This window comes from Neoarius graeffei, chromosome 16 (genome assembly GCF_027579695.1).
Source record: "Neoarius graeffei isolate fNeoGra1 chromosome 16, fNeoGra1.pri, whole genome shotgun sequence".
Classification (NCBI taxonomy): domain Eukaryota; kingdom Metazoa; phylum Chordata; class Actinopteri; order Siluriformes; family Ariidae; genus Neoarius; species Neoarius graeffei.
This window is the reverse complement of record NC_083584.1, coordinates 4,042,148-4,067,637: the sequence shown is the minus strand read 5'-3', so window position 1 is coordinate 4,067,637 and position 25,490 is coordinate 4,042,148. Positions and strand designations below refer to the sequence as shown.

At 41.7% G+C, this 25,490-nt stretch overlaps 1 protein-coding gene across 28 annotated transcripts in view; it reads right to left on the bottom strand.

Annotated features, from left to right (window-relative positions):
* LOC132900331 (NACHT, LRR and PYD domains-containing protein 12-like) overlaps positions 1–25,490 on the bottom strand; it is a 664,923-nt gene that overhangs the window by 284,388 nt on the left and 355,045 nt on the right. For 25 of the 28 annotated variants that reach the window (XM_060942350.1, XM_060942341.1, XM_060942358.1 and 22 more), the window contains one exon: positions 14,527–14,700. The exons of the other annotated variants lie outside the window; for them this stretch is intronic. In XM_060942350.1, the coding sequence (XP_060798333.1) occupies positions 14,527–14,700 (174 nt within the window). The remainder of the gene's footprint in view (positions 1–14,526; positions 14,701–25,490) is intronic. 28 annotated transcript variants of the gene reach the window in all.

Here is a 25,490-nt window from a genome sequence, read left to right as displayed (position 1 = left end):
TGTCCACAGGGGGCGCTAAAACTGAAACATTGTAATATCTTAAAAGATAGAGTGCCTTTAGCCACATGTCCCTAAATTCTCCGCTATTTTTTCCTGCTTCCCCATGACCCAATTCAAGATACTACGTCATGCATCACATGGTGGGCTTTCCCCGTTCACGCAAGGCATTGTGGGATACAAATTTGAAACAGGAGAGAAAAATGGAGGACGCGAGTGTGTGAATGAAACGTGAAAGAGCGACTACAGTAACGGAAAGAAAGCGAGAAGAAAAGATGTTATGTTCTATACGAAGGAAAGGAAACGCAGGACCAAACTAATAAATATGGGCGCTCAGCAAGCACCTCGGTGTGATCAGCTGTTCGTTTAGCGACAGAATGATGGAACTGTCAGTGCACGCTCAAAGGGAAACCTGTAGATGGCAGTAATGCAACACTGTGGATGCCAGCTGCCGTAAAACCCAAAAGAAGAAGGTGGTAAACCTGCGCATGCACACACGGACTTCCTCTGTCTGCTTGACTGCGCCAAGCGAGCGATTTCATGCACATTATTTGCTTTAATCCCCCCAAATTAAATAACTTCCCAGCCACAGAATGGCCTGATATTTTGTGAGATATTACAGAAATAAACAGATATCACAATCACCACATTTCAGATGGAATCAAGTTTCACTGATTTTATGAAATCGAAAGGCTGTCTCGCTTTAAGAACCTCTCAAGTAAGGAATTTAAAATCGGGTGTGGTCTCACTTGGCCCCTTATTGCTTGGATCCCGATGATCGCTGCTTGTGGCTATATTTATTACTATATTACATTATTTGAATTATTCAAAAATCAACAGAAAGACGGTTACTATGATCGGCTCCATTTAATTTTTTTAATTTAAAAGCAAAGTTTTTTCATCAATTCTTTGGCATTAACGTCTCATTTTAGTTTTCAAATTTTGTATTCCCGAGATCATTTCCACCATGTCACTGCTGCTCACACAGAGGGCAGTTAGGCTACGTTCACACTGCAGGCTGAAGTGACTGAAATCCGATCTTTTCGCCCATATGTGACCTGTATCCGATCTTTTATTGACAATATGAACGACACAGATCCGATTTTTTCAAATCCGACCCAGGCCGTTTGGATATGTGGTCCTAATTCCGATTCCTATCCACTCTTTTCATATGCGACTTCAGTCTGAACCGCCAGGTTGCATTCATCCAACTTACACGTCATCAACAAGCCACAAACGTCACTATTCTGCGCTGAAGTAGGCGGCAGGTCTCTCAAAAAAGTTACAACAACATGGCGCATAATCACGGGCGCAGATAGAGGGTGGGACTCGTCCCACCCAGATTTAAATTCACCTCATTCGGTCCCCCCCACTTATAGGGAGGAAAAAACGTCTATGCTGTCTTTCTTTGCATAAGGCAAACCTCACGGAAAAATCAAAAGACTAATTACCATTCGGTTTATTGAGGTGCACGGCAGTGTATACATAGTTGCAATAACTCACATAAAACAAAACAAAGACTGATATTCCGTTGGTTGAGCTGCGCAGACTGCACAGGTTGCGAGCTCGAGCTTGGTTGCTATGGTTACTAACAACAAGTTTGACAGGCATATCGGGGTTGGGGTTGGTTTGCTGGCAGCTTTGTCCCCCCCAGTTTTTTGTCCCCCCCAGTTCAAAAAACGTATCTGCGCCCCTGCGCATGACATCAATGCGAGGGACGCTTCGGGCTGTGAAGGTTCTGAATCTTCTCAATGGAAGGACGCAGAGGTTAGGGAGCTGATTTCCATTTGGGGGGATGCAGCTATTCAAGCTAGATTGGATGGGTCATACCGCAACCGGGCGGTTTTACTTCCGTAAACACTGGCCATGCTCACTGCGTGTGACGTCGTCGTATCCTGCAATGCGCATGCGGAACACTTTTAGGTCGCTTTTCGTTCACACTGAGGATCACATACAAGTCGCATATATTTGTTAATATGAACGACCTCACAAAAAAATCGGATTTCACAAAAAAATCGGAATTCAGCATTAAGCCTTGCAGTGTGAACGTAGCGTTAGTTTGAGTCTCAGGTGCAGTTTGTGGGATTCGTTACAGTGTTGTAGTAAATTTCACAGTGAGTTCAGACACATCGCAGTCGGATCAAGTCCCGTTTTGTGCTGCAGCTTCTCACATACGTCCATCTGACCCAAAGACTCTGTGACAAATCATCAGTGTGCAGTGAACAGAAACAATCTTCCTCCTCAGGACACTGATGATGAAGCTAAAACCTCTGCTTCAGTCTCACTATTAGAGAATGGGTCTTACTGAGGAGCAGGTCATGTGACTCTCAGAGAGATGATCTTACCACAGTGTCTCCAGTTTACAGTGAGGATTCTCCAGTCCAGCACAGAGACGCTTCACTCCTGAGTCTCCCAGATTATTACCGGACAGATCCAGGTATCTCAGGTGTGAGGGGTTTGATCTCAGAGCTGAACTCAGAGCAGCACAGCCTTCATCTGAGACACCACACCGCCACAACCTGAAGAGATACAATGACACACACTTCATCAACAGATTTAATACTGACTTTAAAGATGAGTGTAGTGGTCTAACAAAGTAAAAACACTTTGGATGCTGTTTAGTTGTTACGCGCTCATCTCCAGAGGTGGACAGTAATGAAGTGCATTTACTTGAGTTCTGTACTGAAGTCCACTTTTTGAGTATCTGTACTTTACTTAAGTATTTTTTTTGGAAACTTATGACTAACTTCACTACATTTTAAAAGACAAATATCGTACTTTTTACTCCACTACATTTCTATCAGGGTCCTCGCTACTCGTTACAATGAAGCGGCTTTGAAAGTGGATGTTTTTTTCATTTCTTTTCTAAAACGTGATTGTTTATTCGCAGGTGACACTGAGACAGTCTATCAGTAATCACGAGGGTCACGTCACAGCCGTAGACTGGATAAAATCAAGATCAATGGTTTCTCCACAGCATTATTTGAACACGATCAGTTGACGGCAGAATGGAAGGAGGCGGTTCTTCTGGGGAATGAACGCACCCATGGCCATACCAAGAAAACATCTTTCAGTTTTCTGAAAGGAATAAAGAGTTGTTTCGTTTTAAATGTTTGTTTTGTTTACCTAAAACGAACCACATCACGGCCTACAAAAACTCGCTGTCCGACCTGCGGAAGCATATTGAGGTCTGTAAGCGTTTTATCCCAAGAGAAAGCTAGCAATGAAGTTGTCTGTGCTTTTAGAGCTAGCGATAATGTTGCAATAGCTGTGCAGTCTGGTTAGTCAAATGACTTTCTATGGATTTTCCCGCCAAGTTGCCGTAGCCTTAGTCTGGCTAACGCAACTTCAAAGCTCTGCGAGCATTTGGTCTGGCAAAGATATTAAGCCCAACCGTTTCCCAAAGCGCGTGGTTGACCCGCCTCCCTGAAATGCCTCAGTTTGCTACTGGTCGAAGCCAGAAAAGGCTGTGACGAAGCTTAAACCAATCACATCACTCTTTCCTCTGACGTATGTGACGCGACGGAAACTGCTTGAGTAACAAGGCTGCTCTTTGCTCCGTTTTCAATGAGAACTTCCCATTGAATCCTTTCAATACAGCATCTACTGCTGCTCCATGTTTGTAATGTTTCTAGTGAATGAAGCACTTGCGGCATAGATTCTGTAAACAATCTATGGCTTCCGGTCGCAGTTCTACTACGTCACTGCCTTGAACACGCCTCTACCCAGGGCCGTTGGAGATGCTCAAAGTTGATTGGCTCCCGATTTTTCGGGAGCTTGGAAGAGCTGGAGATAGCTTGCCTTGCCTAAGTTCGCAACAGCCCCCCGTGTTGCGTCACACTTAGGATGGGCGGGCCCAGGCTACCGTAGCCTTGTCCATGGCTAACGATAACAAATAGCTAGTTAACTTGGACACTGTTAGTTAGCATGTAAAAACAGTTATGCTAACATGAATAACGTTAACTTATCTGAAGTCCTTTCAGAAATATGTTTTAGCATAATCTTGCCAAATAAACAGCATGTAGAAATCTCTCTTTTCTAGTAACATTCACGACCCAATATGATTTCGAGTTTGAAAAGCGTTTGCTAGCATGTCAGATGGAGCGTCACTGACTAGCTAGCTTAACATTAAACCACCATGATGCACAGCATGTGTTCATTTTGTGAATTCACAAAATAATCCAGTCGGTCGCTTCAGAGGCATGAGGTATTATCAGCGCTGTGACAATAATACAACAGTGCGTTGACAGAAAACGTACTTTTAATACTTCAGTATTTTTAAAAGCAAGTACTTCACTACTTTAACTGAAGTAAAAGTTTGACTGGAGAACTTTCACTTGTATCGGAGTCACATTTAACCAGTGGGATCTGTACTTTGACTCAAGTAATGAAGTCGGGTTCTTTGTCCACCTCTGGAAATTAGTAATAATTCAAGACCACTTTAGGATCTTAGTGAAAGAACTACGGAGGAAAACTGCATGGGTTTAATACTGCTTGTTCACTGGGCTGCTTCTGTTACACAGATCTGGCAACCCTGTTCATCGCAGATAGACAGACTGAAAGAAAACTCACTAACACAAACTTTCAACTGTCAGAATATCAACAAGTCAACAAAAGAATAGTTGATGTGATAGAGAGTTCTAGATCTTTCCATCTTGCATGAAACGCTGAGCTACATGTATCAATCAGAGGTTTAACCTGAGCTGCCAAATAATATTCTTTAAAATGAGGTAATGCCGTCCCCCCTCCCCCCCTTTGGAAGTTGTAGTGTTTTAAATTTGACCCTGGGTTTCTGACCCTGCCATATGAATCTGGAGATGATTTTATTCAGTTCTGAAAACCATTTGAAGGAAATTTTTTACAGGAAGTGCTTGAAATAGAGATATCTTGGAAGTATATTCATTTTTACACTGTCTATTCTATGGCTACATCCACATGACAACGGCAACGAGATTTTTTTTTAAAATATCGTGTCCACATGGGCAACGGATCAGTTAAATATCAGGTACATATGGCAACGCAACGCTTGCTGAAAACGATGCAATACACATGCCACACCTCTACGTGCGCTGTAAGACGGTCCCATCGGAGACACCAGAACAATAGAAGAAGTACGACGCCTGGTGGCCCGTTGCTGGGATACGTCAGAGTGTCCGCCATATTTGATTTGGCAAATCTTCCACGTAAACCAATGCAAGTAAATGGACTGAACTTCATAAAGCCCCTTTCTACAATAATGTTTAACTCGATGCCTTTTATTCACCCATTAAGACACACACGTATATATTTGGGAAACAAACAGGCATCAAAACAACACATATAACTAAATTTCCTCAACATGCAGCAGGCCTATACCAGAATCAAGCTATGGGAAACTTTTTTTTTTTATTCCGCTGCTACTATCGTAGGCTACTAACGATATCTACACATCAAGGCATGTTTTGGAGCTCAGCGGGGATCGTGTAGAATAATGTGCTGTGCTTATGCTGCTGAAGCCGTGCCGTCTCCGCATCACTTTCATTAAATGTCGTGCAGATAGGCTATAAAATGTCTCCAAAAACAATTTTTGCAATATACAGTGCTATATGGAAAAAAATTCAATTAAACCATATTACAATGGGATTGCTCCATGTGATTGCTTCACAGTCTGACATGCTTCCAATCTCTTCTATTTTTGAGTGTGACATCACCATCTGACAGCTGGTGGTGAAATTGGTTGGGTGGGCTATGAAATAAATTATAAATTTATTACTTAGATATGCTTGACTAAACATATCTGTTTAGTCAAGCCTTTTGTTAATGGTGTTTATGAGGTAAAGGAGTAGATCTGGAGGGTCCTCAGACATAGAGTGTTTTGGTAAACTGGGATGTATGGATGCTGTCAGTCCCCACTCGCTTGCTCACTCGAGTTTGTTGACGGTGTAGTGGCTGCTGCTTTATGTCCCGGGGCTCCCTCATGCCTGTGTTACCTTCTGGCTCTCTCCTTTTAGTTATGCTGTCATAGTTAGTTGCCGGAGTCCCTGCTTGTACTCGGTGCAATATGTATACTGCTCCTACTTATTCAGGTGACATTGGGCATACCTAACAACCTGTGTTTTCTTTCCCTCCCCCCCACCCCAAATCTGTCCCTCTGAGTTACATGGAGTCAACAGGAAATCTTTTGGTGGAGAGGGTGGAGACCTCGACTGGCTATCGTAGCCTGCAGGGAATCGGCTGTCAGATATTCTGTCGCATGTCCCAGACCCGGTGAAACGTAACTGAATTGTCTTGGCCAGCCCGAAGGGTCCCATCTGCATCTCATCATTGCTGAGGAGTGTGCTCCCATTACCCAATCAAGCATCCAGCCAGAGCAGGTCATGATATTTTTTACCATATTAACATGCCATTGTGGGCGGCACGGTGGTGTAGTGGTTAGCGCTGTCGCCTCACAGCAAGAAGGTCCTGGGTTCGAGCCCCGGGGCCGGCGAGGGCCTTTCTGTGTGGAGTTTGCATGTTCTCCCCGTGTCCGCGTGGGTTTCCTCCGGGTGCTCCGGTTTCCCCCACAGTCCAAAGACATGCAGGTTAGGTTAACTGGTGACTCTAAATTGACCGTAGGTGTGAGTGTGAATGGTTGTCTGTGTCTATGTGTCAGCCCTGTGATGACCTGGCGACTTGTCCAGGGTGTACCCCGCCTTTCGCCCGTAGTCAGCTGGGATAGGCTCCAGCTTGCCTGCGACCCTGTAGAAGGATAAAGTGGCTAGAGATAATGAGATGAGATGAGAGAACATGCCATTGTTGTGTGTTATGACTGATGTCAAGACTCTCGTCTCTGCTAGCCTACCACACAGATTTAATACTTGTCATTTTTAGGGCATACCTAACAACCTGTGTTTTCTTTCTCTCTTCCCCCCCCCAATCTGTCCCTCTGAGTTACATGTTGATCCTGGGATTGAGATGCTGGCCTCTTCTGCCCCTCGGACCTGCTTGATCCATCCTGGTGCGCTGTGTCAGGTTGGAGTTTTATCGCACCGCTCCTGTGAAGGACGGCCCCATGAGGACAGTTGAGGGTTATACCTGTTAAAACTGTTAATATTATAGTCAGGCTGTCTGTTGTTGCCCAAATGAGGATGGGTTCCCTTTTGAGTCTGGTTCCTCTCGAGGTTTCTTCCTCATGTCGTCTGAGGGAGTTTTTCCTTGCCACCGTCACCACAGGCTTGCTTATTGGGGATAGATTAGGGATAAAATTAGCTCATGTTTTAAGTCGTTCAAATTCTGTAAAGCTGCTTTGCGACAATGTTTATTGTTAAAAGCGCTGTACAAATAAACTTGATTTGATAAATTTATTTATAAATTGTTTGGAGACAGGTTTCACCGAGCAGCTATTATGCACGAGACTTCATATTTGCCACAAAGTCAGAAAAATCTGTTCGTAAAATGACGTTATAATGACCAAATACAATGAAAAGTATTTTTCCAGTCTCATCTGTGAAAGGTAATCCCATGTGATCTCGTTTGGACAGTAAACCTGTTGGTACAGTTAAACACAGCACATGAATGAGGCATCTTTATTCTCCGCTTTGCCCCATCCAATATGGCGGCGAGGATGACGTATGATCTACGCGGAAGGCGGCGTCTATGTTTATATGTCTATGCCCGGCGTGAAGCACTCACAGTCATGTGGTTGTGACGTCATTGTAAACAAATCCGTTCTACTCATCCAGACGACTTCGCAACGGCGCTGTTGCCAGATCTTTCCACTCTGGAACCCGTTCTCAAAAGATTTTGTTTTGGGGCACCCAAAACGCCGGTGCCGTGTGGACGCCAGGCCGAAACGATAAACAATTTTATCAGATTCACCTGAATCCGTTGCCGTGTGGACAGGGCTTATGACTGAGGCTGAGGAAAGAGATCGAGTTCCACTTTTGTACGTCTTCTTTCATTTTTGTTCAAAGAGGCTCAGAATTTATCTTTGTTATTGATGTGATTTCTTTTGGTATATTTATATATCCCTAAGTGTTTTAACGAGTTCTGGTCCCAATTAAGATGATATTTCTCTTTAAGGTGTTTAGGAGGTATGGATTTAAAAGTCAGAATCTGAGGTTTTTGTATGTTCAATTTATATCCTGCAAACTCGACAAATCTTTCTAAAAGGTCCATTAATTTGACAAATGAACTAGATGGGCTCGTTAAACATATCAAAACACCGTCAGCATATAGCACCACCTTGTGATCATCCCCCTTAATGGTTACGCCTTTGATATCTTCTGTCTGTCTCAGCCACTGTGCTAAAGGCTCTATAGAAAGTGCAGAAAGTAAAGGGGAGAGTGGACAGCCCCGTCTCGCTCCACGCTGTAGTATAATAGCGTCTGAGAGAGAACCGGTTATTTTTATCTGGGCTGATGGTTTGTCATAAAGTGTACACACACCCTGAATGAAATTTTCATGGATGCCAAATCTTTTAAGGGTCTTGTATAGGAAAATCCAGCTGACTGAGTCGAAGGCTTTCTCTGCGTCCGAGCTAATTCTGAGGGCTTCGAGATGATTTTGTTGGATGTAATGCAGTATGTGCAGGGACCGCCTGATGTTATCCTGAGCTTGTCTTTGCGAGACAAACCCAGTCTGGTCATTATGTATAATCCGAGGGAGGATTTTTTCCAGCCTTTTGGCCAGGATGGCTGTATATCATTTATAATCAACGTTTAACACCGAAATGGGTCGAAACGATGCACATTCTAATTTATCCTTTCCCTCTTTAGGGAGAACAGAAATGACCGCCTCCTTCAGGAGGCATTTTTACATCCACTAAAGTTGTATTGCAAGCCCGAAGAAGACTTGGCATTAATTCGATTTGTAGGGCTTTATACCGCTCTGAAGGGAGACCGTCAGGACCTGGGGATTTGTTTGCTTTCAATCTGGAGATGGCGCTGTGAAGTTCTGCCTCAGTTATTGCTGCTGTTAAGATCCGATTGTGTTCCTCTGAAGCTGCAGGTAGATTAAGAGAGTTGAGAAATTCACCAATCTGCTGTTCTCCTGCTAATTCAGGTTGTGTATGTAACGATTGATAGCAGTCTTTAAAGATGTTTTGTATTTCACTTGGACTGTATTGTATATTTTTAGAATTTGGATCTCTTATTTTGTAGATTGTGTTATCCACTTGTTGTTTTGTAGCTTTCTTGCCAGGAGTTTTGCTGATTTTGAGCCGGATTCATGATATTTCTGTTTCGTAAATGCCATCTTTTTTCAATGTCTTGTGTATACAACATGCTTAGTCCGGGAGCCATGGGGTCGGACACGGAATTTTTGGTTAAAGTTTTTTTTTTTGCTTTATCTTATAGATTTGAGGTAGCTCTTCAAGATTTAAGAGGGTGCCCAGTGATATCCCTTGGGCAATTTAATATATTAACCCTTTAATGCCCTATATGCCCAAATAATGGAAGAAAATACAAAAAAAATAATATCAGTGTAAATACTGATATTAAATGCACCAAGTTGGCTGTATCTGATAGGTATTCACATTTTTCTCTATATTTGTCATTCAAATACATCAAATGTGGATTAATTAACCCTTTCATAACTTTTCCAAATTAGCGATTTTTATACAAGTATTACATAAACTCTACAGTTAATACAAAATAATGATCAATATCTATGTAAGAACTATACAGCATGCAAAAGAACTATATACAGCATGCACACACACACACACACACACACACACACACACACACACTAATGACCAATAACTATGTAAAAGAACTATATACAGCATGCATACACACACCAATGATCCACTATGTAAACGAACTATATACAGCACGCACACACTCACACCAGTGATCCACTATGTAAAAGAACTATATACAGCATGCAATAGAACTATATACAGCATGCATATACACTCACACCAGTGATCCACTATGTAAAACTACAGTATGCAATATATCAAGCATGCAAAATGGCATATACAGCATGCGCGCGCACACACAAGAATAGCAAAAGATACTGATTTTCAATTAACCAAATTGACTGTACAGTATTCACGCTTTACTGTCATTCAAATTAGTCAAACGTGTAATTGACCCTTTCATAAATTTGCAAAATTAACAATTTTGATACAAGAACTACAGTACATAAAGCATGTACGTGCATGCATGCATGCACACGCACACACATACACATGCACACACACTAATGAGCAATAATTATGTAAAATAATTACATACAGTATGCAAACACACACAAAAACTATTTAAGGAAAGAACTAAGAGTTCAGATGAACAAAAAAAACCCTCTAAACCCTTTGCCATTGCTTAGTGTCTGTAAAAATATGCTTATGTACTGGATGCCAGCTAGTACAGAGGAGAATGTTAAGTAAACCTTACTCCCCAACGTTTTAAAAGTTGTGCTAGTCAGTGGAAGAGCAGTGTGGTTTGGAGTGGGGGTGAATCGGGGACAATGCCCTGAATTTTACTAGGGAACCAGGAACATTACTATTTCAACAGTCAATATCGTAAAAATAAGCAATCTATTAGCTTAATGTATTAGCTTAAGGAAACCTTACTCCCCAACGTTTTAAAAGTCGTGCTAGTCAGTGGACTGGCTAGTGCACATGACTCTCAGTCCACAAGCAGTGTGGTTTGGAGTGGGGGTGAGGGTAAGGTTAACAGACTTTTGAGATGATAATCGGGGACAATGCCCTGAATTTTACTAGGGAACCAGGGACATTACTATTTCAACAGTCAATATCGTTAAAATAAGCAATCTATTAGCTTAATGTATTAGCTTAAAAAAATCAGTGACTAGCATTTACTAGGTGAGAGTTGGGTGTGCTAGCCAGTGTTGTGAAACTATGGGTCTAGTTCACTGGTGAGCAGTGAGTACGTCACTGCTCTTTCATGATTACAGTCAAATAGTTTCTCTGCTTAGCTTATGCGTGCTGTGATCTTTTGGGGGCAGTGTGATTGACAGAGTTAGCAAGATAGCTACACAAGTTGGCTTGAATTAGCTAATTGTGTCCCTCATATGCCCCTGCAGAAGTAAACACAAGGATGACAATGGAGTGTATGCCTAATAATTTAAGGCTCGCATTAACAACCAAAGTAATAAAGGGCTTTTTGGTATAAGCCCCGCCCCCAATTGCATGGCCACACCCCCAACCATGGCTGGAACCCCACCCCCAGGCCTTAAACTCATCCTATTATGTTAACAAACACAAAAATAAGTATGATATATAGACTTTGGTGAACATAAAGTGAAGAATGTCAAAATATCAGAATTTAGGCTATGACTGCAGCACATCCAACAATAAAGGGCCAATATCCGGAATTGCCCAAGGGATATCACCGGGCACCCTCTCTTATCTTAATGAGTAGACCTTGGACAACAACAAACAGCAAAAAAAAAAAACTTTAACCGACGAAGCCAGGTTCAGCCAAATTTGGGCCTTTGGCTCCCGGACTAGCTGATTTCATTCTGAACTTTCTTTAGTCGTATCAACAGGCTTGGGTTTGGTAGCAGTTTATGTTGTGTCTCAAGATCTTTTAATTCTTTATTAAGGTCCATTAGCCATGATCGTCTTGCTTTTTTTTCATGAGCGCAGAAGGATATAATTTTACCTCTAACTACCGCCTTCAGGGTATCCCATACTATACTCGGGTCGACTTCCCCTCTATCATTTTCTTCCAGAAACACTTTCATTTCTTTTCTCCTTTGGGATGTAAATTTTGGGTTGTTTAGAATACTGGTGTTTAGTCTCCACTGTGATCTTCCGAGGTCCCGATCACGGGGGAGGTCAAGCACGTCTTTCAATAAGTTGTCAAGAAAACCAGCCATATCGCTGCCCTCTTTATTCTCCGGTATCCCATAGATCCTTACGTTATATCTCTGCGCTCGACCCTCCTGGTCAATTAGCTTAGCCTCCAGATTAGCTTGGCGCTGTGCTAGCATCTTAATTAACGTTGATGCTGCCTGAAGTACCATCTCGGTTTCTTCGATTCTCTCCTCCGCTTCATCTAGTCTGTCGTTTGCTCTCTAACTCTTTTTAATGTCTGATAGCTGTGGCCAGTCGTCTCTTCTGAACTCCCGTATTTCTTTGAGGATACTTTGCAGGCTAGCTTCAGAGCCATCATCACCATGTCGGTCCAGTCCAAGGGGGTTTTGGCTTCGGTTATCTCGTCTTATTTCAGACTTGCTTTCCATCCAGGGATCCCAGCAGTAATTGAAAAAAATAGAGGAATGTAAGAAACTATCAGCAGGGGTCAAGGGGGCTGCAAGCCCCCTGAAGCTGTTGAGATTTTAACATTTAAAGATGCTACAGAACACATTTTTTACATAGATTTAACATAGAAAAGCAACAGAATTTAACAATAATGTGTATCTATTTGATGCCATATTTTATAATTAATGACATAAGTGGCAAAAAAAATTTATTTATAAAAATTAGATGAAAATGTAGCTTTGAAGAATGTACTTCTTCTAACCCGGACACTGTTCCGCTATCTCTTTTATGGACGATATCTTTTTTCCACGACATATTCAGGGCTGTGAAATTGTAAATAAGAAATCTGAGGAAAAGGGGGGGTCTGGGGGGCACAGCCCCCCAGCATAAGCCATTTTAGGTGTTATATGGTGTATTCTGAGCATTTCCTGCAAGTAAAAAATTGATCTCAACAAGTAAATATTTGACTAGTCTTGGTCTTCATTTTGCCATATAAAATACCTATCAACAGTTTTCTCTTAAAATGAAAGATCCATGTAAAATACCTTGAAATATCTAATAAGTGCCTATGTATTTTATCTCTTAATCAAAATAAAAGTAAAAAAAATGTGTAAATAACAAATTAAAGAAATGTTAATAAAAGAAAACTTTGATAGGCCTTTCAAAATGACTTTGTGAAAAATCATGCCCAATATTTAAGTGAGAGATACCTGTTGTCTTCCAAATTACACTTAATTCTTGTATTATGTCCTGGCTTTTTCCAAGAATCTGTCACAATGTCTCTTGTCTACAGAGCAAAAGTTTAAAAAAAACTAATGTTTCTTATCTAATATATTATTTACATCTTTTCTTTTACTTCTGGCTCCTTCTATTCCTCTTTGCATCACTCCCAGCTATTTCTTTCAATTCATCTTTCAGTAAGGCTATTAGTTATTAGTTCTATAGTATTTGCATTCCTCTATTAAAGCTATTTACAAAATGTTCATAGTCTGTCAAACAGCATCTAATGAAAGTCTTTTTATTTTATTTTCTTTAACACCATCTCTTTCAGTTTTGCAAACTTGTTCTTTTTCATCTTTTCCTTCAGTCTGTCTGTGTTCTTTTCTAGCCCTCTTTGCATCTCTCTCAAACACCTCCTTAGCTTCCCTTTTTGATGGCATCTTAACTATGTCTGATCTTACACCCTGTAAGTACAAAATTCAAGTACGCGGTGCCAGGTCACGCAATAGCTATTTTTAGCTCTGTCATGCACTCCTGAGCAGTGTTGCCAGATACTGCTGACATTTTCCAGCCCAAAATATGTTCAAAACCCACCAAAATGCACTTGAAACCGCCCAATCTGGCAACACTGCTCCTGAGTCGCAGTCAAGACGTGTTCCACGCTCAGCTGGCATAAAACTCTGCGAGTCCGGCTGGATTGAGCTGCCGGTCTCGTGCAAGGCGATTAAAACCGACTAGACCCCCCCCAATGATTTTTAATGCAAAAATAGACGTTTTGTGAAGATGATTTTTTCGTGACAGAATCCGCGGAAATTTCACAGCCCTGCATATTGAATTAAGTTCAACGCATTAGAAACAAAAGCACGAACGGAGTTAAAACATTTTCTAGCAAACGGGCGCAGCCATATTGTTTTCTCGTTCTATCGCGTACAGTCTCGCGGTATTTACATCAATTTAACTTCCGAGTGTTCCCGAATGTCAACGAGAACAAACGAAGCTGACAAAAACATCGCTAAACAAGCAAACCAAATCAGAACGTATTCTGCTGGTCATTTTACTTAAACATATTTTTAACGGATATACAAGAGATTTAAAAAACAAAACAAAACACCACTTTGGCTAGAAAAATAGCGGAATTCCGCTAAATAGCAGACGTCTGGGATCCCTGTCCATCGTATTTGTAGTTGTCCTACTTCTAGCTGTAACCCCTCTCTCCATCGTGAAGCAAAACATGCACTTGAGTTGATCAAGTAGAGTTTTGGGGGGTTATTTCAAAAACCATCAGGGAGCTCGTAAACTACGCTGCCATCTTCTCTATGGCGGAACTGGAACCCTCAGGTGCAGTTTGTGGGATTCGTTACAGTGTTGTAGTAAATTTCACAGTGAGTTCAGACACATCGCAGTCGGATCAAGTCCCATTTTGTGCTGCAGCTTCTCACATACGTCCATCTGACCCAAAGACTCTGTGACAAATCATCAGTGTGCAGTGAACAGAAACAATCTTCCTCCTCAGGACACTGATGATGAAGCTAAAACCTCTGCTTCAGTCTCACTATTAGAGAATGGGTCTTACTGAGGAGCAGGTCATGTGACTCTCAGAGAGGTGATCTTACCTCAGTATCTCCAGTTTACAATGAGGATTCTCCAGTACAGCAGAGAGACACTTCACTCCTGAGTCTCCCAGATTATTATAGGACAGATTCAGTTCTCTCAGGTGTGAGGGGTTTGATCTCAGAGCTGAACTCAGAGCAGCACAGCCTTCATCTGAGACACCACACCGCTCCAACCTGCAGAGACACAATGACACACACTTCATCAACAGATTTAATACTGACTTTAAAGATGATGTGTCTGATGATGGACTGTCTCCCTTCTCTTGTCCAATCACAAGATATTATTAACTCTGACCAATTATTAAAGCTATTTTTGATTATTCTTGACATCGAGTCTACAAGAGGTGTAAAGGTTTTACTGGTTTAAGGGAAAAAAGAAAAAAGAAACCTGACTCATCTGTGTTTAACAGGGTTTTCATTAGTAACCGATTGCCGATCGAAATCATCGGTTGTAATGACGTCTGAATCGGTTGCTTTTTGGCCAAATGCAATTTTCCCATAATTGTTCAAGCTTTCTCGTCGGAATTACTTGATAAGGAACGCTGTTACCTGCGCGCCATTTGGTTGCTGAGGCTGTGTACATGTGACTAGATAAAAGGTGGGAACCGATTGGCTAATCCTTCTTATATCGTCCAATCATTTCGCACGTATTAAATTATAGTATATCACATGGTTCCCACATGGTAAGATGGCGACCCTATCCTGTATGGTATAGCATGATGGCGACCATGAAAAAATGAAACCGAACGCTGTTCAATTTTGGCTTCGCAGAAAAAACTGGTAAGTTTCGCGGAAAATGCCCAGCAGTGTTCTCCACGGGCGCTTTTAAAGTGGCGCACTGCCCTTCCCTTGGCCAAAAAAAAAAAAAAAAACCCTGTGACTTCATCAGTATTCACCAAATAAATCATAAAGTATTTGCTTTATTATACATTTGAAACTATTTAACACGCAGAAGACCATTAAACGAATGCATACGGGGCGACCTGAAGTGGCCAAAATAACGAGCCAGCAGCTAAATAACTCTGCAGGTGTTTGTAGCGTTATTGTGCAACGGGTACGCTTATCTATAGACTTTTCTGACCCTACACCATTACAGTAATCATATAACAGCACACACACACACAGTAGGTAAGTTCAGGTCTTTTATTTTACGTACCTGTGATCGTGTAGGCGAGAGCTGCATTTTCCCGTTGCTTCAGTGTTTGTTTACTGCAGGACTTCCGGGTTCCTGGGTCAAAGGACCCGAACTATGGAGGCCGGGTGGCTTTGTAGTGCCAGTCTCGGGCACGCGCACCAGCTCGTGCATGGATTGGAGTGGTTTCACCCAATCAACATTAATTATGTGTATTGTAAAAAATATATGCAGTTATTGTAATTGGGTATTTTGTTTATGCATGGAAGTTCATTTATTTTTCTCACACAGAAAAAAAATATATCATTAATTCAGGGATGCGCAACAGGCGCATCAGTCTCAACTGAAATGTCAAATGAGTCTCACATTGACAATAAAGATATGTACAGTAAGAATGCGTTAATTTTCTGTAAAATGATTTTAACAATGATTTAGCATTTCCTATCCATTTATTGGCCAGTTTCACTGTCAAAAAAGCCCAAAGTCTGTCACCTTCAGGGGGATTTTGTCCCCCTGGCCCCCCACTGGAGCCCCACCCCCTCCTTTTATTTTTGAAAAGTGGAGAACCCTGCCCAGTTTACATTTTAAAAAAGTTATTGCTATTTTGCATGTTTGTCGTGATACATTCGATTTCTTTATTCTACAAGCGTCCGTGTTGTTCTGATTTCCCAAATCTTGATTGGGTTTTGTGGCATACGAACTGTAATCGCCACGAGACCCAGGAATGACTTGAATTTCTATTTCAGATGGACCATGGAGAGCTAACGACTGGCTGTTAGAAATTGCAAAATTCGTTTTCGGCTCTGGGCTCCGCCCCCCTGGTCCTCCCACCAGGGCAACATTTCATCTGTTTTCCATACTAATGAAAACCCTGCTTTAACTGTATTTTTATCCCCACGTATCAAATTCTCAGTGTGTTTAATTAGTGCTTTAATGCAGAAGTGATGAGTTTAATGAGGAATATATTTGTTCTGCATGTTGTACTGTTACAGTCAAATTCAACTGAAAATCAATAATGTACACAAAGAGATGATCTTACCACAGTCTCTCCACTTTACAGTGAGGATTCTCCAGTACAGCGCAGAGACGCTTCACTCCTGAGTCTTCTAGTTTATTCCCAGACAGATTCAGTGTCCTCACAGTCAGATGCAGTTCTCTCAGATTGGAGGTTTCTGAGTTGAGCGCTGAGGCCAGAGCTTTAGCGCTGCTCCCTCCAATTCCATCACAACTGATACTGAAGGAAATAAAATAAAACAGAATAAACTCACCCAAATGATCAAAGTCAGGTTGAGATGAAGCAGGCAGAGTTAGAGGCAGAGTCATATTTATCTGAACAGCTCAGACATTGGATTTGTTCTCTAATTAGTGAGCTACTGAAATGATCACCAGCCCCGTGCTGAAGGGGTTTTATGGAGCGACTCATGATGAGCTCGTTGGATAGCAGTGTGTGTGTGTTGCCAGGTGCTCCTTATTTGTTCCTGGTGCCAGTGATTTACAGACTGGACATGTTCTTCCCCTTACACTCTGTGTGTTGTGTCTCCCTGTCTGACTTTCCCTGTGTGTGGGGGGTAAAGACCTCTCCCAGAAAAGGACACTGAAGTTTGAGACAGAGCTTTTTGTTTCAGAGACAAATAAACACACCAAAGAGCGACAGCATGAAAAAGAATAAAAGCTGTGAGAAGGTCAACACAACAAAAAAGTTACAATTTATAAACGCTGTCAGGACATTACAACAACAGAATAATTAGTGCGGAATCAATTTACATTAGGCCAAGCAAAAAATAATAAATTGTGTTTTCTGTCACAGGGGCGGCACGGTGGTGTAGCGGTTAGCGCTGTCGCCTCACAGCAAGAAGGTCCGGGTTCGAGCCCCGTGGCCGGCGAGGGCCTTTCTGTGTGGAGTTTGCATGTTCTCCCCGTGTCCGCGTGGGTTTCCTCCGGGTGCTCCGGTTTCCCCCACAGTCCAAAGACATGCAGGTTAGGTTAACTGGTGACTCTAAATTGAGCGTAGGTGTGAATGTGAGTGTGAATGGTTGTCTGTGTCTATGCGTCAGCCCTGTGATGACCTGGCGACTTGTCCAGGGTGTACCCCGCCTTTCACCCGTAGTCAGCTGGGATAGGATCCAGCTTGCCTGCGACCCTGTAGAAGGATAAAGCGGCTAGAGATAATGAGATGAGAAGTAAGAATGAAGTGAATATACATAAAAATCATATATAAGACCTAAAAGCAGATAAAGGACAGAGACATAAGATCACACATAGACCCTAAAAGCAAATCATGGACAACAGACATGGATCTTCACTATACCAAGTCACATAACATCACACCACTCATAGAGAGTCAAACGCCAGGGAGAAAAAGTGTGTTTTCAGGCGGGACTTGAAGATGGACACTGAGGGGGCAAGCCTTACATGCAGTGGGAGTTCATTCCATAGTTTGGGGCCTATAACTGCAAAAGCACAATCCCCCCTACTCTTTAGTCTAGAGGGTGGGACAGTTAGCAGTAGTTGGTCAGAGGACCTCAGTGATCTCAAGGGTGTATGATGATGAAGGAGGTCTGCTATGTAGGATGGGGCTAAATGTTTCAGAGACTTAAAAACAAACAACAGAATTTTAAAATGTATCCTGAAATGCACAGGGAGCCAATGGAGAGCCTTCAGAACAGGTGTGATGTGCTCATACTTGCGTGTTCTGGTCAGAAACCGTGCCGCAGCATTCTGAACTAGTTGGAGCCTTGACAAGGAAAAGCAGCTAAGACCAGCATACAAAGCATTACAGTAATCAAGGCGGGACGTAATAAAAGCATGTATAGCAGTCTCCAAATTACTAGGAGATAGAAAAGGTTTGACCTTTGATAGGAGTCGTAAATGGAAGAAATTAGATTTGACAACAGTATTTATTTGTTTCTCCATTTTGATGTCTGAGTCAAAAATTACACCTAGATTTCTTACTGAATCTTTGACAAAAAGACTCAGAGGGCCAAGGTCCAAGGTATTTTTGCAGGCCTTGCTGGGTTTGCAGAGTAAAACCTCAGTTTTGTTTTCATTTAAACTTAAAAAATTCAAGGACATCCAGGCTTTAATGTCCTCAAGACAATCAATGAGCTTAGAAACTGACTGGGAGTTTGTGGGCTTCAGTGGCATATAAATCTGGGTATCGTCAGCATAACAATGAAAGGAGATGTTATATTTCTTTAAAATGGAACCTAATGGCAAAAGGTAGTGGGAGAAGAGGATAGGGCCAAGAATTGACCCCTGGGGGACCCCATAGGGGAGGGGTGCAGAGGAAGAGGTGTGTTCTCCAATGCTGACAGAAAAACTTCTGTCAACAAGATACGACTTGAAGCATTCCAGGGCTGTTCCCTTTAAGCCAACCCATTGTTCTAAGCGATCAATAAGGATGCTATGATCTACTGTGTCAAATGCAGCTGTAAGGTCAAGGAGTACCAAAATCACAAAATCACCACTATCAGTAATTTGCAGCAAATCATTAAAGACTTTAAGGAGTGCTGACTCTGTGCTATGCTGAGCTTTAAAACCAGATTGAAAAAGCTCTAGAAGATTATTTGCATCTAAATGAGATTGAAGCTGTTTAAATACAATTTTTTTCCAACAGTTTAGATAGAAATGGGAGCTTAGATATAGGCCTGTAATTAGAGAAGACTGAGGTATCCAGGTTTGGCTTCTTAATTAAAGGCTGCACAACAGCATGCTTAAAGTGCATGGGCACAATGCCTGATATAAGACTGGAGTTTATTATGGCTAAAATACTGGCTCCAGTAGTGTCAATAGTGTCTTTAATGAGACGGGGAGGAATAATGTCTGTGGGCCCAGATGTGGATTTCAGCTGCCCAATGGTTTCCAGGAGGAGAGAGAGAGACACAGGTTCAAATTCACTAAACACCTTGTGGCATGTAACAGAGGAGGACGGATCAGCCAAGGGAGGAGATATAATAGATCTGATATTAGAGATCTTTTCCACAAAATAATGTAAAAATCCTTCACATCTTAAGGGAGTAGCATCACTCCCGGTAGGTTGAGGTGCAGTTAAAGCACTGTCAATAGTTTTGAATAACGTACGTGGATTGTTGCTGTTCTGTTGGACGACATTAGAGAAATATTTTGTTTTCTCACTTTTGACAACTCTTTGATATTTGACCCAGCTGCTTTGTAAGATATCAAAAGAAATTTGCAGCTTATCTTTTTTCCACTTGCGTTCAGCTATTCTGCATTCCCGTCTGCACGCGCGAGTAACATCATTTAACCAGGGCTCTATTTTATTTCTTGGCCGCAGTTTTTTGACTGGAGCTATTGCATCGAGAATGTTGAGACAAGCGGAGTTAAATGAGTGGATTAGGTTATCTGGACTTGAGTGTTCTGTAAGATTATCAGCGGCAGGAGAAAAAGCCGCCGAGAACCGAGCAGCAGTGGTGGAATTTAAAATGCGGCGGTAGCGCACGGGGGCACAACGCTCAGCTTCACAAGAGAGGGAGACATCAAATAATACAGGCCTATGGTCAGAAAAGACAGCATCGCACATATTAACGTTACACACAGATAACCAGTGATGGGAATAACGGCGTTAGAAATAAACGGCGTTAGTAACGGCATTACTTTTTTTAGTAACGAGTAATCTAACTAATTACTTTTTACATCGTTATAACGCCGTTCCCGTTACTTACAATAAAATACTATGCGTTACTTTATTAAAGCTGTTTTCATCTGGCACGCTGCTCGTTCAGCCTTTCTTTACTCTGCTTTAGTGTGGGGCGGGGAGACGCGAGACAACGGCACAATAAGCCAATCAGAGTAGATTTGGACAACATATGTAGGTAGGCCACGCCTACTGCACTACTGCGCGCTCTTTCAATCGGAAGCCACAGCGATGGCGAGTGGTCAGCCCAGCACTGCGCTTTCACACTGGAAATACAGCCAGGACTTTTCATTACTTGAAATAAAAGGCAAGAGTGTTTACGTGCAATGCACATTATGTCGAGGAACAAAGCGTTTGTCCTCGTCAATGGCCAGTAATTAGTAACATAATTTTAATAACTACAAAAATATATTACATTTGATAGATGTCTTATCTCACATTGTCCCACAAAAATATTAATATAGTGTAGATAACGTTACTAATTGGTTCTGTTAAGTGTCCATTTCAGTCATTAAACACATTTAACATTCACTTTTATTATGATTACACTAATTGAATTTGATTTTTTTTGAGGGGGAACAAAATGTAACGGAATAATTACTTTCCCTGGTAATTAGTTACTTTTATGACAAAGTAACTCCGTTACTAACTCAGTTACTTTTTGGGAAAAGTAACTATAACTAATTACTTTTTGAAAGTAACGTGCCCAACACTGCAGATAACCCACAGGAGAGTACCAAATCTAATGTGTGACCGTGCACTTGAGTGTATTCAGTCACAGACTGTATAAGACCAAACGAATCAATAACGTTCAGAAAGTCATTAACCATTTGCTTTGATGGACAGCATACATGTATGTTAAAGTCACCCACTATTAGAACTTGATCATACTTTGGCAAAATTTCTGACAGGAAATTAGAAAAGTCACTGATAAAGTCCTTATTGTAGTTCGGTGGCCGATAGATCACAGCACAAAAAACTGGCTGAGAGTGCTTGAGTTCAAATGCCGTTAGCTCAAAACTAGAGAAATTCTGGACTGATGTTTGCATACATTTCAGGCTGTTTTTAAACACAGAGGCTACGCCTCCACCTCTTCCTGTAGTCCTAGGTGAACTAAAATACGTGCAATCAGGCGGCAGCAGTTCAGTGAAAGGGCCAGACTCACCCACATTCAGCCACGTCTCCGTTACGCAAAGCAGATCCAGTCCATGAGTTCTAAAAAAGTCATTCAATATGAAAGTCTTGTTGACAATCGATCTTGCATTGACCAAGGCAATCTTGGCTGAAATCGAGCCACATGCCTTCCAGGGTGCCTGACCAAGGGGCCAAATGTTACCGAGGTTAATCCCTCCTTTCCGCGATCGGAGTGAGCACAGGAGCCGGGGATGGTAGTCCACTGGTCCAACAACAGGCCGCAGCCATGACCGCACAGGTTCCAAGCAACAGCGGGTTTGGAAACGGCAGTAATCCGGTCCGAGCGCGGACAGAGCCTGATGAGGTGTTCTCGATGATCGTGACCGGCCATAGATCTTGAGTTTTACCAGGAGACCGCTGCGCTTTCCCCGGTGGCGTTTGCGCTTACGGCTTGGCAGTGCAGGAGCGCGCAGGAGGTATGCAGGTATATCCGAGAGGAATGGAGGGGAATGAAAGGTCTTTCTACCCAATTCATGAAAGGCCAACCTCTCGGTAGACCATCAGATGTCAAGCAGAGTTTGGCGATCGTATATCCGTAGAGCCATGGGCGTAACCACCATAGGCACTGGGGGGGGACATGTCCCCCCCAATATTGGGAAAGCACCAATCTGTCCCCCCCAATATTTGGCGTATTAAATCAATATGAGACAAATAATATGCCATCCTGAACCATGGCTATATAATGAATCCTTCACTTGTTATGTCCGATTTACTTTCAATTTAGGAAGCACAGAGAAACAAACAAACAAAAAAAACCTTTGCGACCACCCCCTATGATTGTGCACTTGGGTCAGCCCATGTGGTTCGTTGGTTTGAAAATCCACTCAGTCAGACTGTCAGGTAGGCTGCTGGTGGACACATTCAAATGGCGGTAGCCGCAAAGAAAAGGAAGGACCCATGGGCGTAAAAATGCGTATGGACGCGTCCATACTAATATTCAGCTGAGTTTAAAATGTCCATACCATTTTTGAATGGAGAAGCCGCGATGCGGGAAACGCTGAATAAAAACACCAAACGCGGTATCGCTTCCAGCTGATTTTCAGTTGTGAACAGACCTCCCAAAGACGGCTGACTATTGGTGGGGACAGCAGGTAAAAAAGCTTTATGAAGCTTTGATTGGCCCACCTCCCGTTACCTTGATGTTGCTATGGTTTTTTGTTGTCACTGGCTGTAAGCAGTAGTAAGCGGTAAAATCAGCATCCAGCTCGCTGCTACAGCAAAACAGCACACAGGCAGTGATGTCGGGCAATAAAAGAAAACGTAAGGAGGACATAACATCACATTTTTGTCATATGATCCTGTAACAGCAAGGAGTTTCTGTTTGCAATCTCTCTCTCTCTTTATGTCTGTCTGTCTCTCTCACACACACACACTAATAAATGCTTGTAGGTAATGCTAAATGTTTACTTTTTTCTTGCTCATTGTTTGCATGTATATATGCATGTGTATATGCATATGTACGTAACCTCTGCAATAAAATGTGAAAATGTAAAACAATTGTCACTTAACCCTTTCAACTTGATGAATAAACATTTTTGCAAAATGCACTACAACTACCAAAACTCTTCACACTTCTACCACCCATACCTACATTACTTCCAGATTCTGAAATTGCAGTAACTCAAAAGGAAGCACATGATGTTTCAAATGTGTGAAAATAGTAAAAGTTGTGTGAAAATGAAGCAGCAGCACATAATTTTGATTGTGTTGTTGTATTTTGGGTAGGTCATCCACTACAGCGAAATTCACAGCAACTTCAATGTCCACTTTCTCTGTGTGATAATGTATTGCCCATATACATGCAGATGTTAGCCTAAGTCTAAGACTGAGTGTACCTGGTGCTAAAAATCAAAATAACACAAAGGAATGGACAACCAATCATTTGTACAGTGTAGGCCACATTTCGTGCGACAACCATGGCGCACTGGGGCGCTTGGCCAAATTATGTCCCCACCAATATCAACACCGTTTTTACGCCCTTGGAAGGACCAACGGGCTGACATTCGCCTTTTTTTCCAGACGAGTCACAGACATGATGAGTCTGTCACAGAGAGTCACAGGCATGATGGAGGAAGGGAACAGACAGAGACCTGCTCTGAAGATGAACTGGTAAAGAGCATTGTATTACGAGTCCTTAAAACAACTTTAACCTCATCATAGGCTGCATGTCATCAGTAGGCTAGTAATAAGAGCATACTGTCCTTTAATTAAATGTAAATAAATTAAATAAAATTATCATTTTGGTCAGTCATTATAGAGGGATTTCACTGACGTCACCCGAAACTGGAAGTAAACAGACCCTGCGCCATATTGGAAGACCAACAAACTCGTGATTAGGGGGAAATAACGGCAGCGGTATGTGAACCCACGAGAATAAAGTGGAGTGGCAAACGACTTAAACAAATCTGAGCTGTTTTATTTATGATTTATTGGCCCAACAGTAGACTTGAAAGAAACCTGTGTGAGACTTGGCAAAAAACTGTGGATATAATGGATAAGTCTGTGCATGACCTGCAGACACTTTGAGGTAAGCAAACGCAAGAAATTCAGATTTAAAACATACTAAACTGGCCCCAAGTTGATAACTGTATGAGGAGCAAGCCTCCCAGACTCCTACAATTTAATAATAATAATCTCATCTCATTATCTCTAGCCGCTTTATCCTTCTACAGGGTTGCAGGCAAGCTGGAGCCTATCCCAGCTGACTACGGGCGAAAGGCGGGGTACACCCTGGACAAGTCGCCAGGTCATCACAGGGCTGACACATAGACACAGACATAATAATAATAATAATAATAATAATAATAATAATTTAGGATGGTTTGGGGCTTGCTCTCCCTCCTATTATATAAATAAAGCATAGTTGTTGTGTAGGCATATATCATAAATACATATGTATAATTTGGATAAATTAACCTAAATTATGGATACCTTAATAGTAGCAAAAAAGTATTCATTTTTCAACTGAAAAGATATATTATTAAAAGATAAATATCAACAAGATTACCTTGGCCATAACTATGTGTAGGTTATTCTTAACAACAGCTGTAATATCATGAACCAAGCCACTAACAACATAATTGTAAGCCTGTAGCCCTTTGTAGGCTTTCAAGTCATCAGCAGTGTAGGCACTGGGTGTAAACAACAAATAGTTTACAATTCTTTTCTTTAACCTTTATTTAACCAGGAAGTCCCATTGAGATTAAAAAATCTCTTTTTCAAGGGAGACCTGGCCAAGATAGGCAACATTGAAAACTGTTACAGACATACATTATAAAAAAACATCATTAAATACATAGAGACAATATTACAACATTAAAATCAAAATTTTACATTAAAAACACCGACATCTTAAAGAAGTCATCTCTAGATCCTTCAGTTTAGCTTTAAATTCGTTTAGAGTAACTAGACAATCTAATTTAAACACATTTTGCAGGTTGTTCCATGCCATAGGAGCTGAATAAGCAAAGGCCTTTTTCCCAAACTCAGTACGGACATTTGGGACTAAAAGCAGATAATGATCAAGGGAACGCAAGGAATATTGTCCCATAGTCTTTGGCACCATGAAAACACACAAATAAGGTGGAAGCAAACCCAAAATGGCCTTATATATAAAGGCATACCAATGATGGAGCCTGCGAGTGGCCAAAGAAGGCCATCCCACCCAAGAGTAGAGGTCACAATGATGAGTCAAGCCTTTTGCATTCGTTATAAATCTCAAGGCAGCATGATACACGGAATCAATCTTATGGAGATACTGAGCAGATGTATTTCTGTACAACAGATCTCCATAATCTAAAACAGATAAAAAAGTAGCAGCAACAAGTCTCTTCTTAACCTCAAAAGAAAAACACAACTTATTGCGAAAATAAAAACCCAGTTTAAGTTTCAGCTTTTTCACTAGCTGGAGCACATGTGCCTTAAAAGTGACAGACTCATCAATTAAAACCCCCAAATATTTATAAGAGCTGACCGTTTCTATGC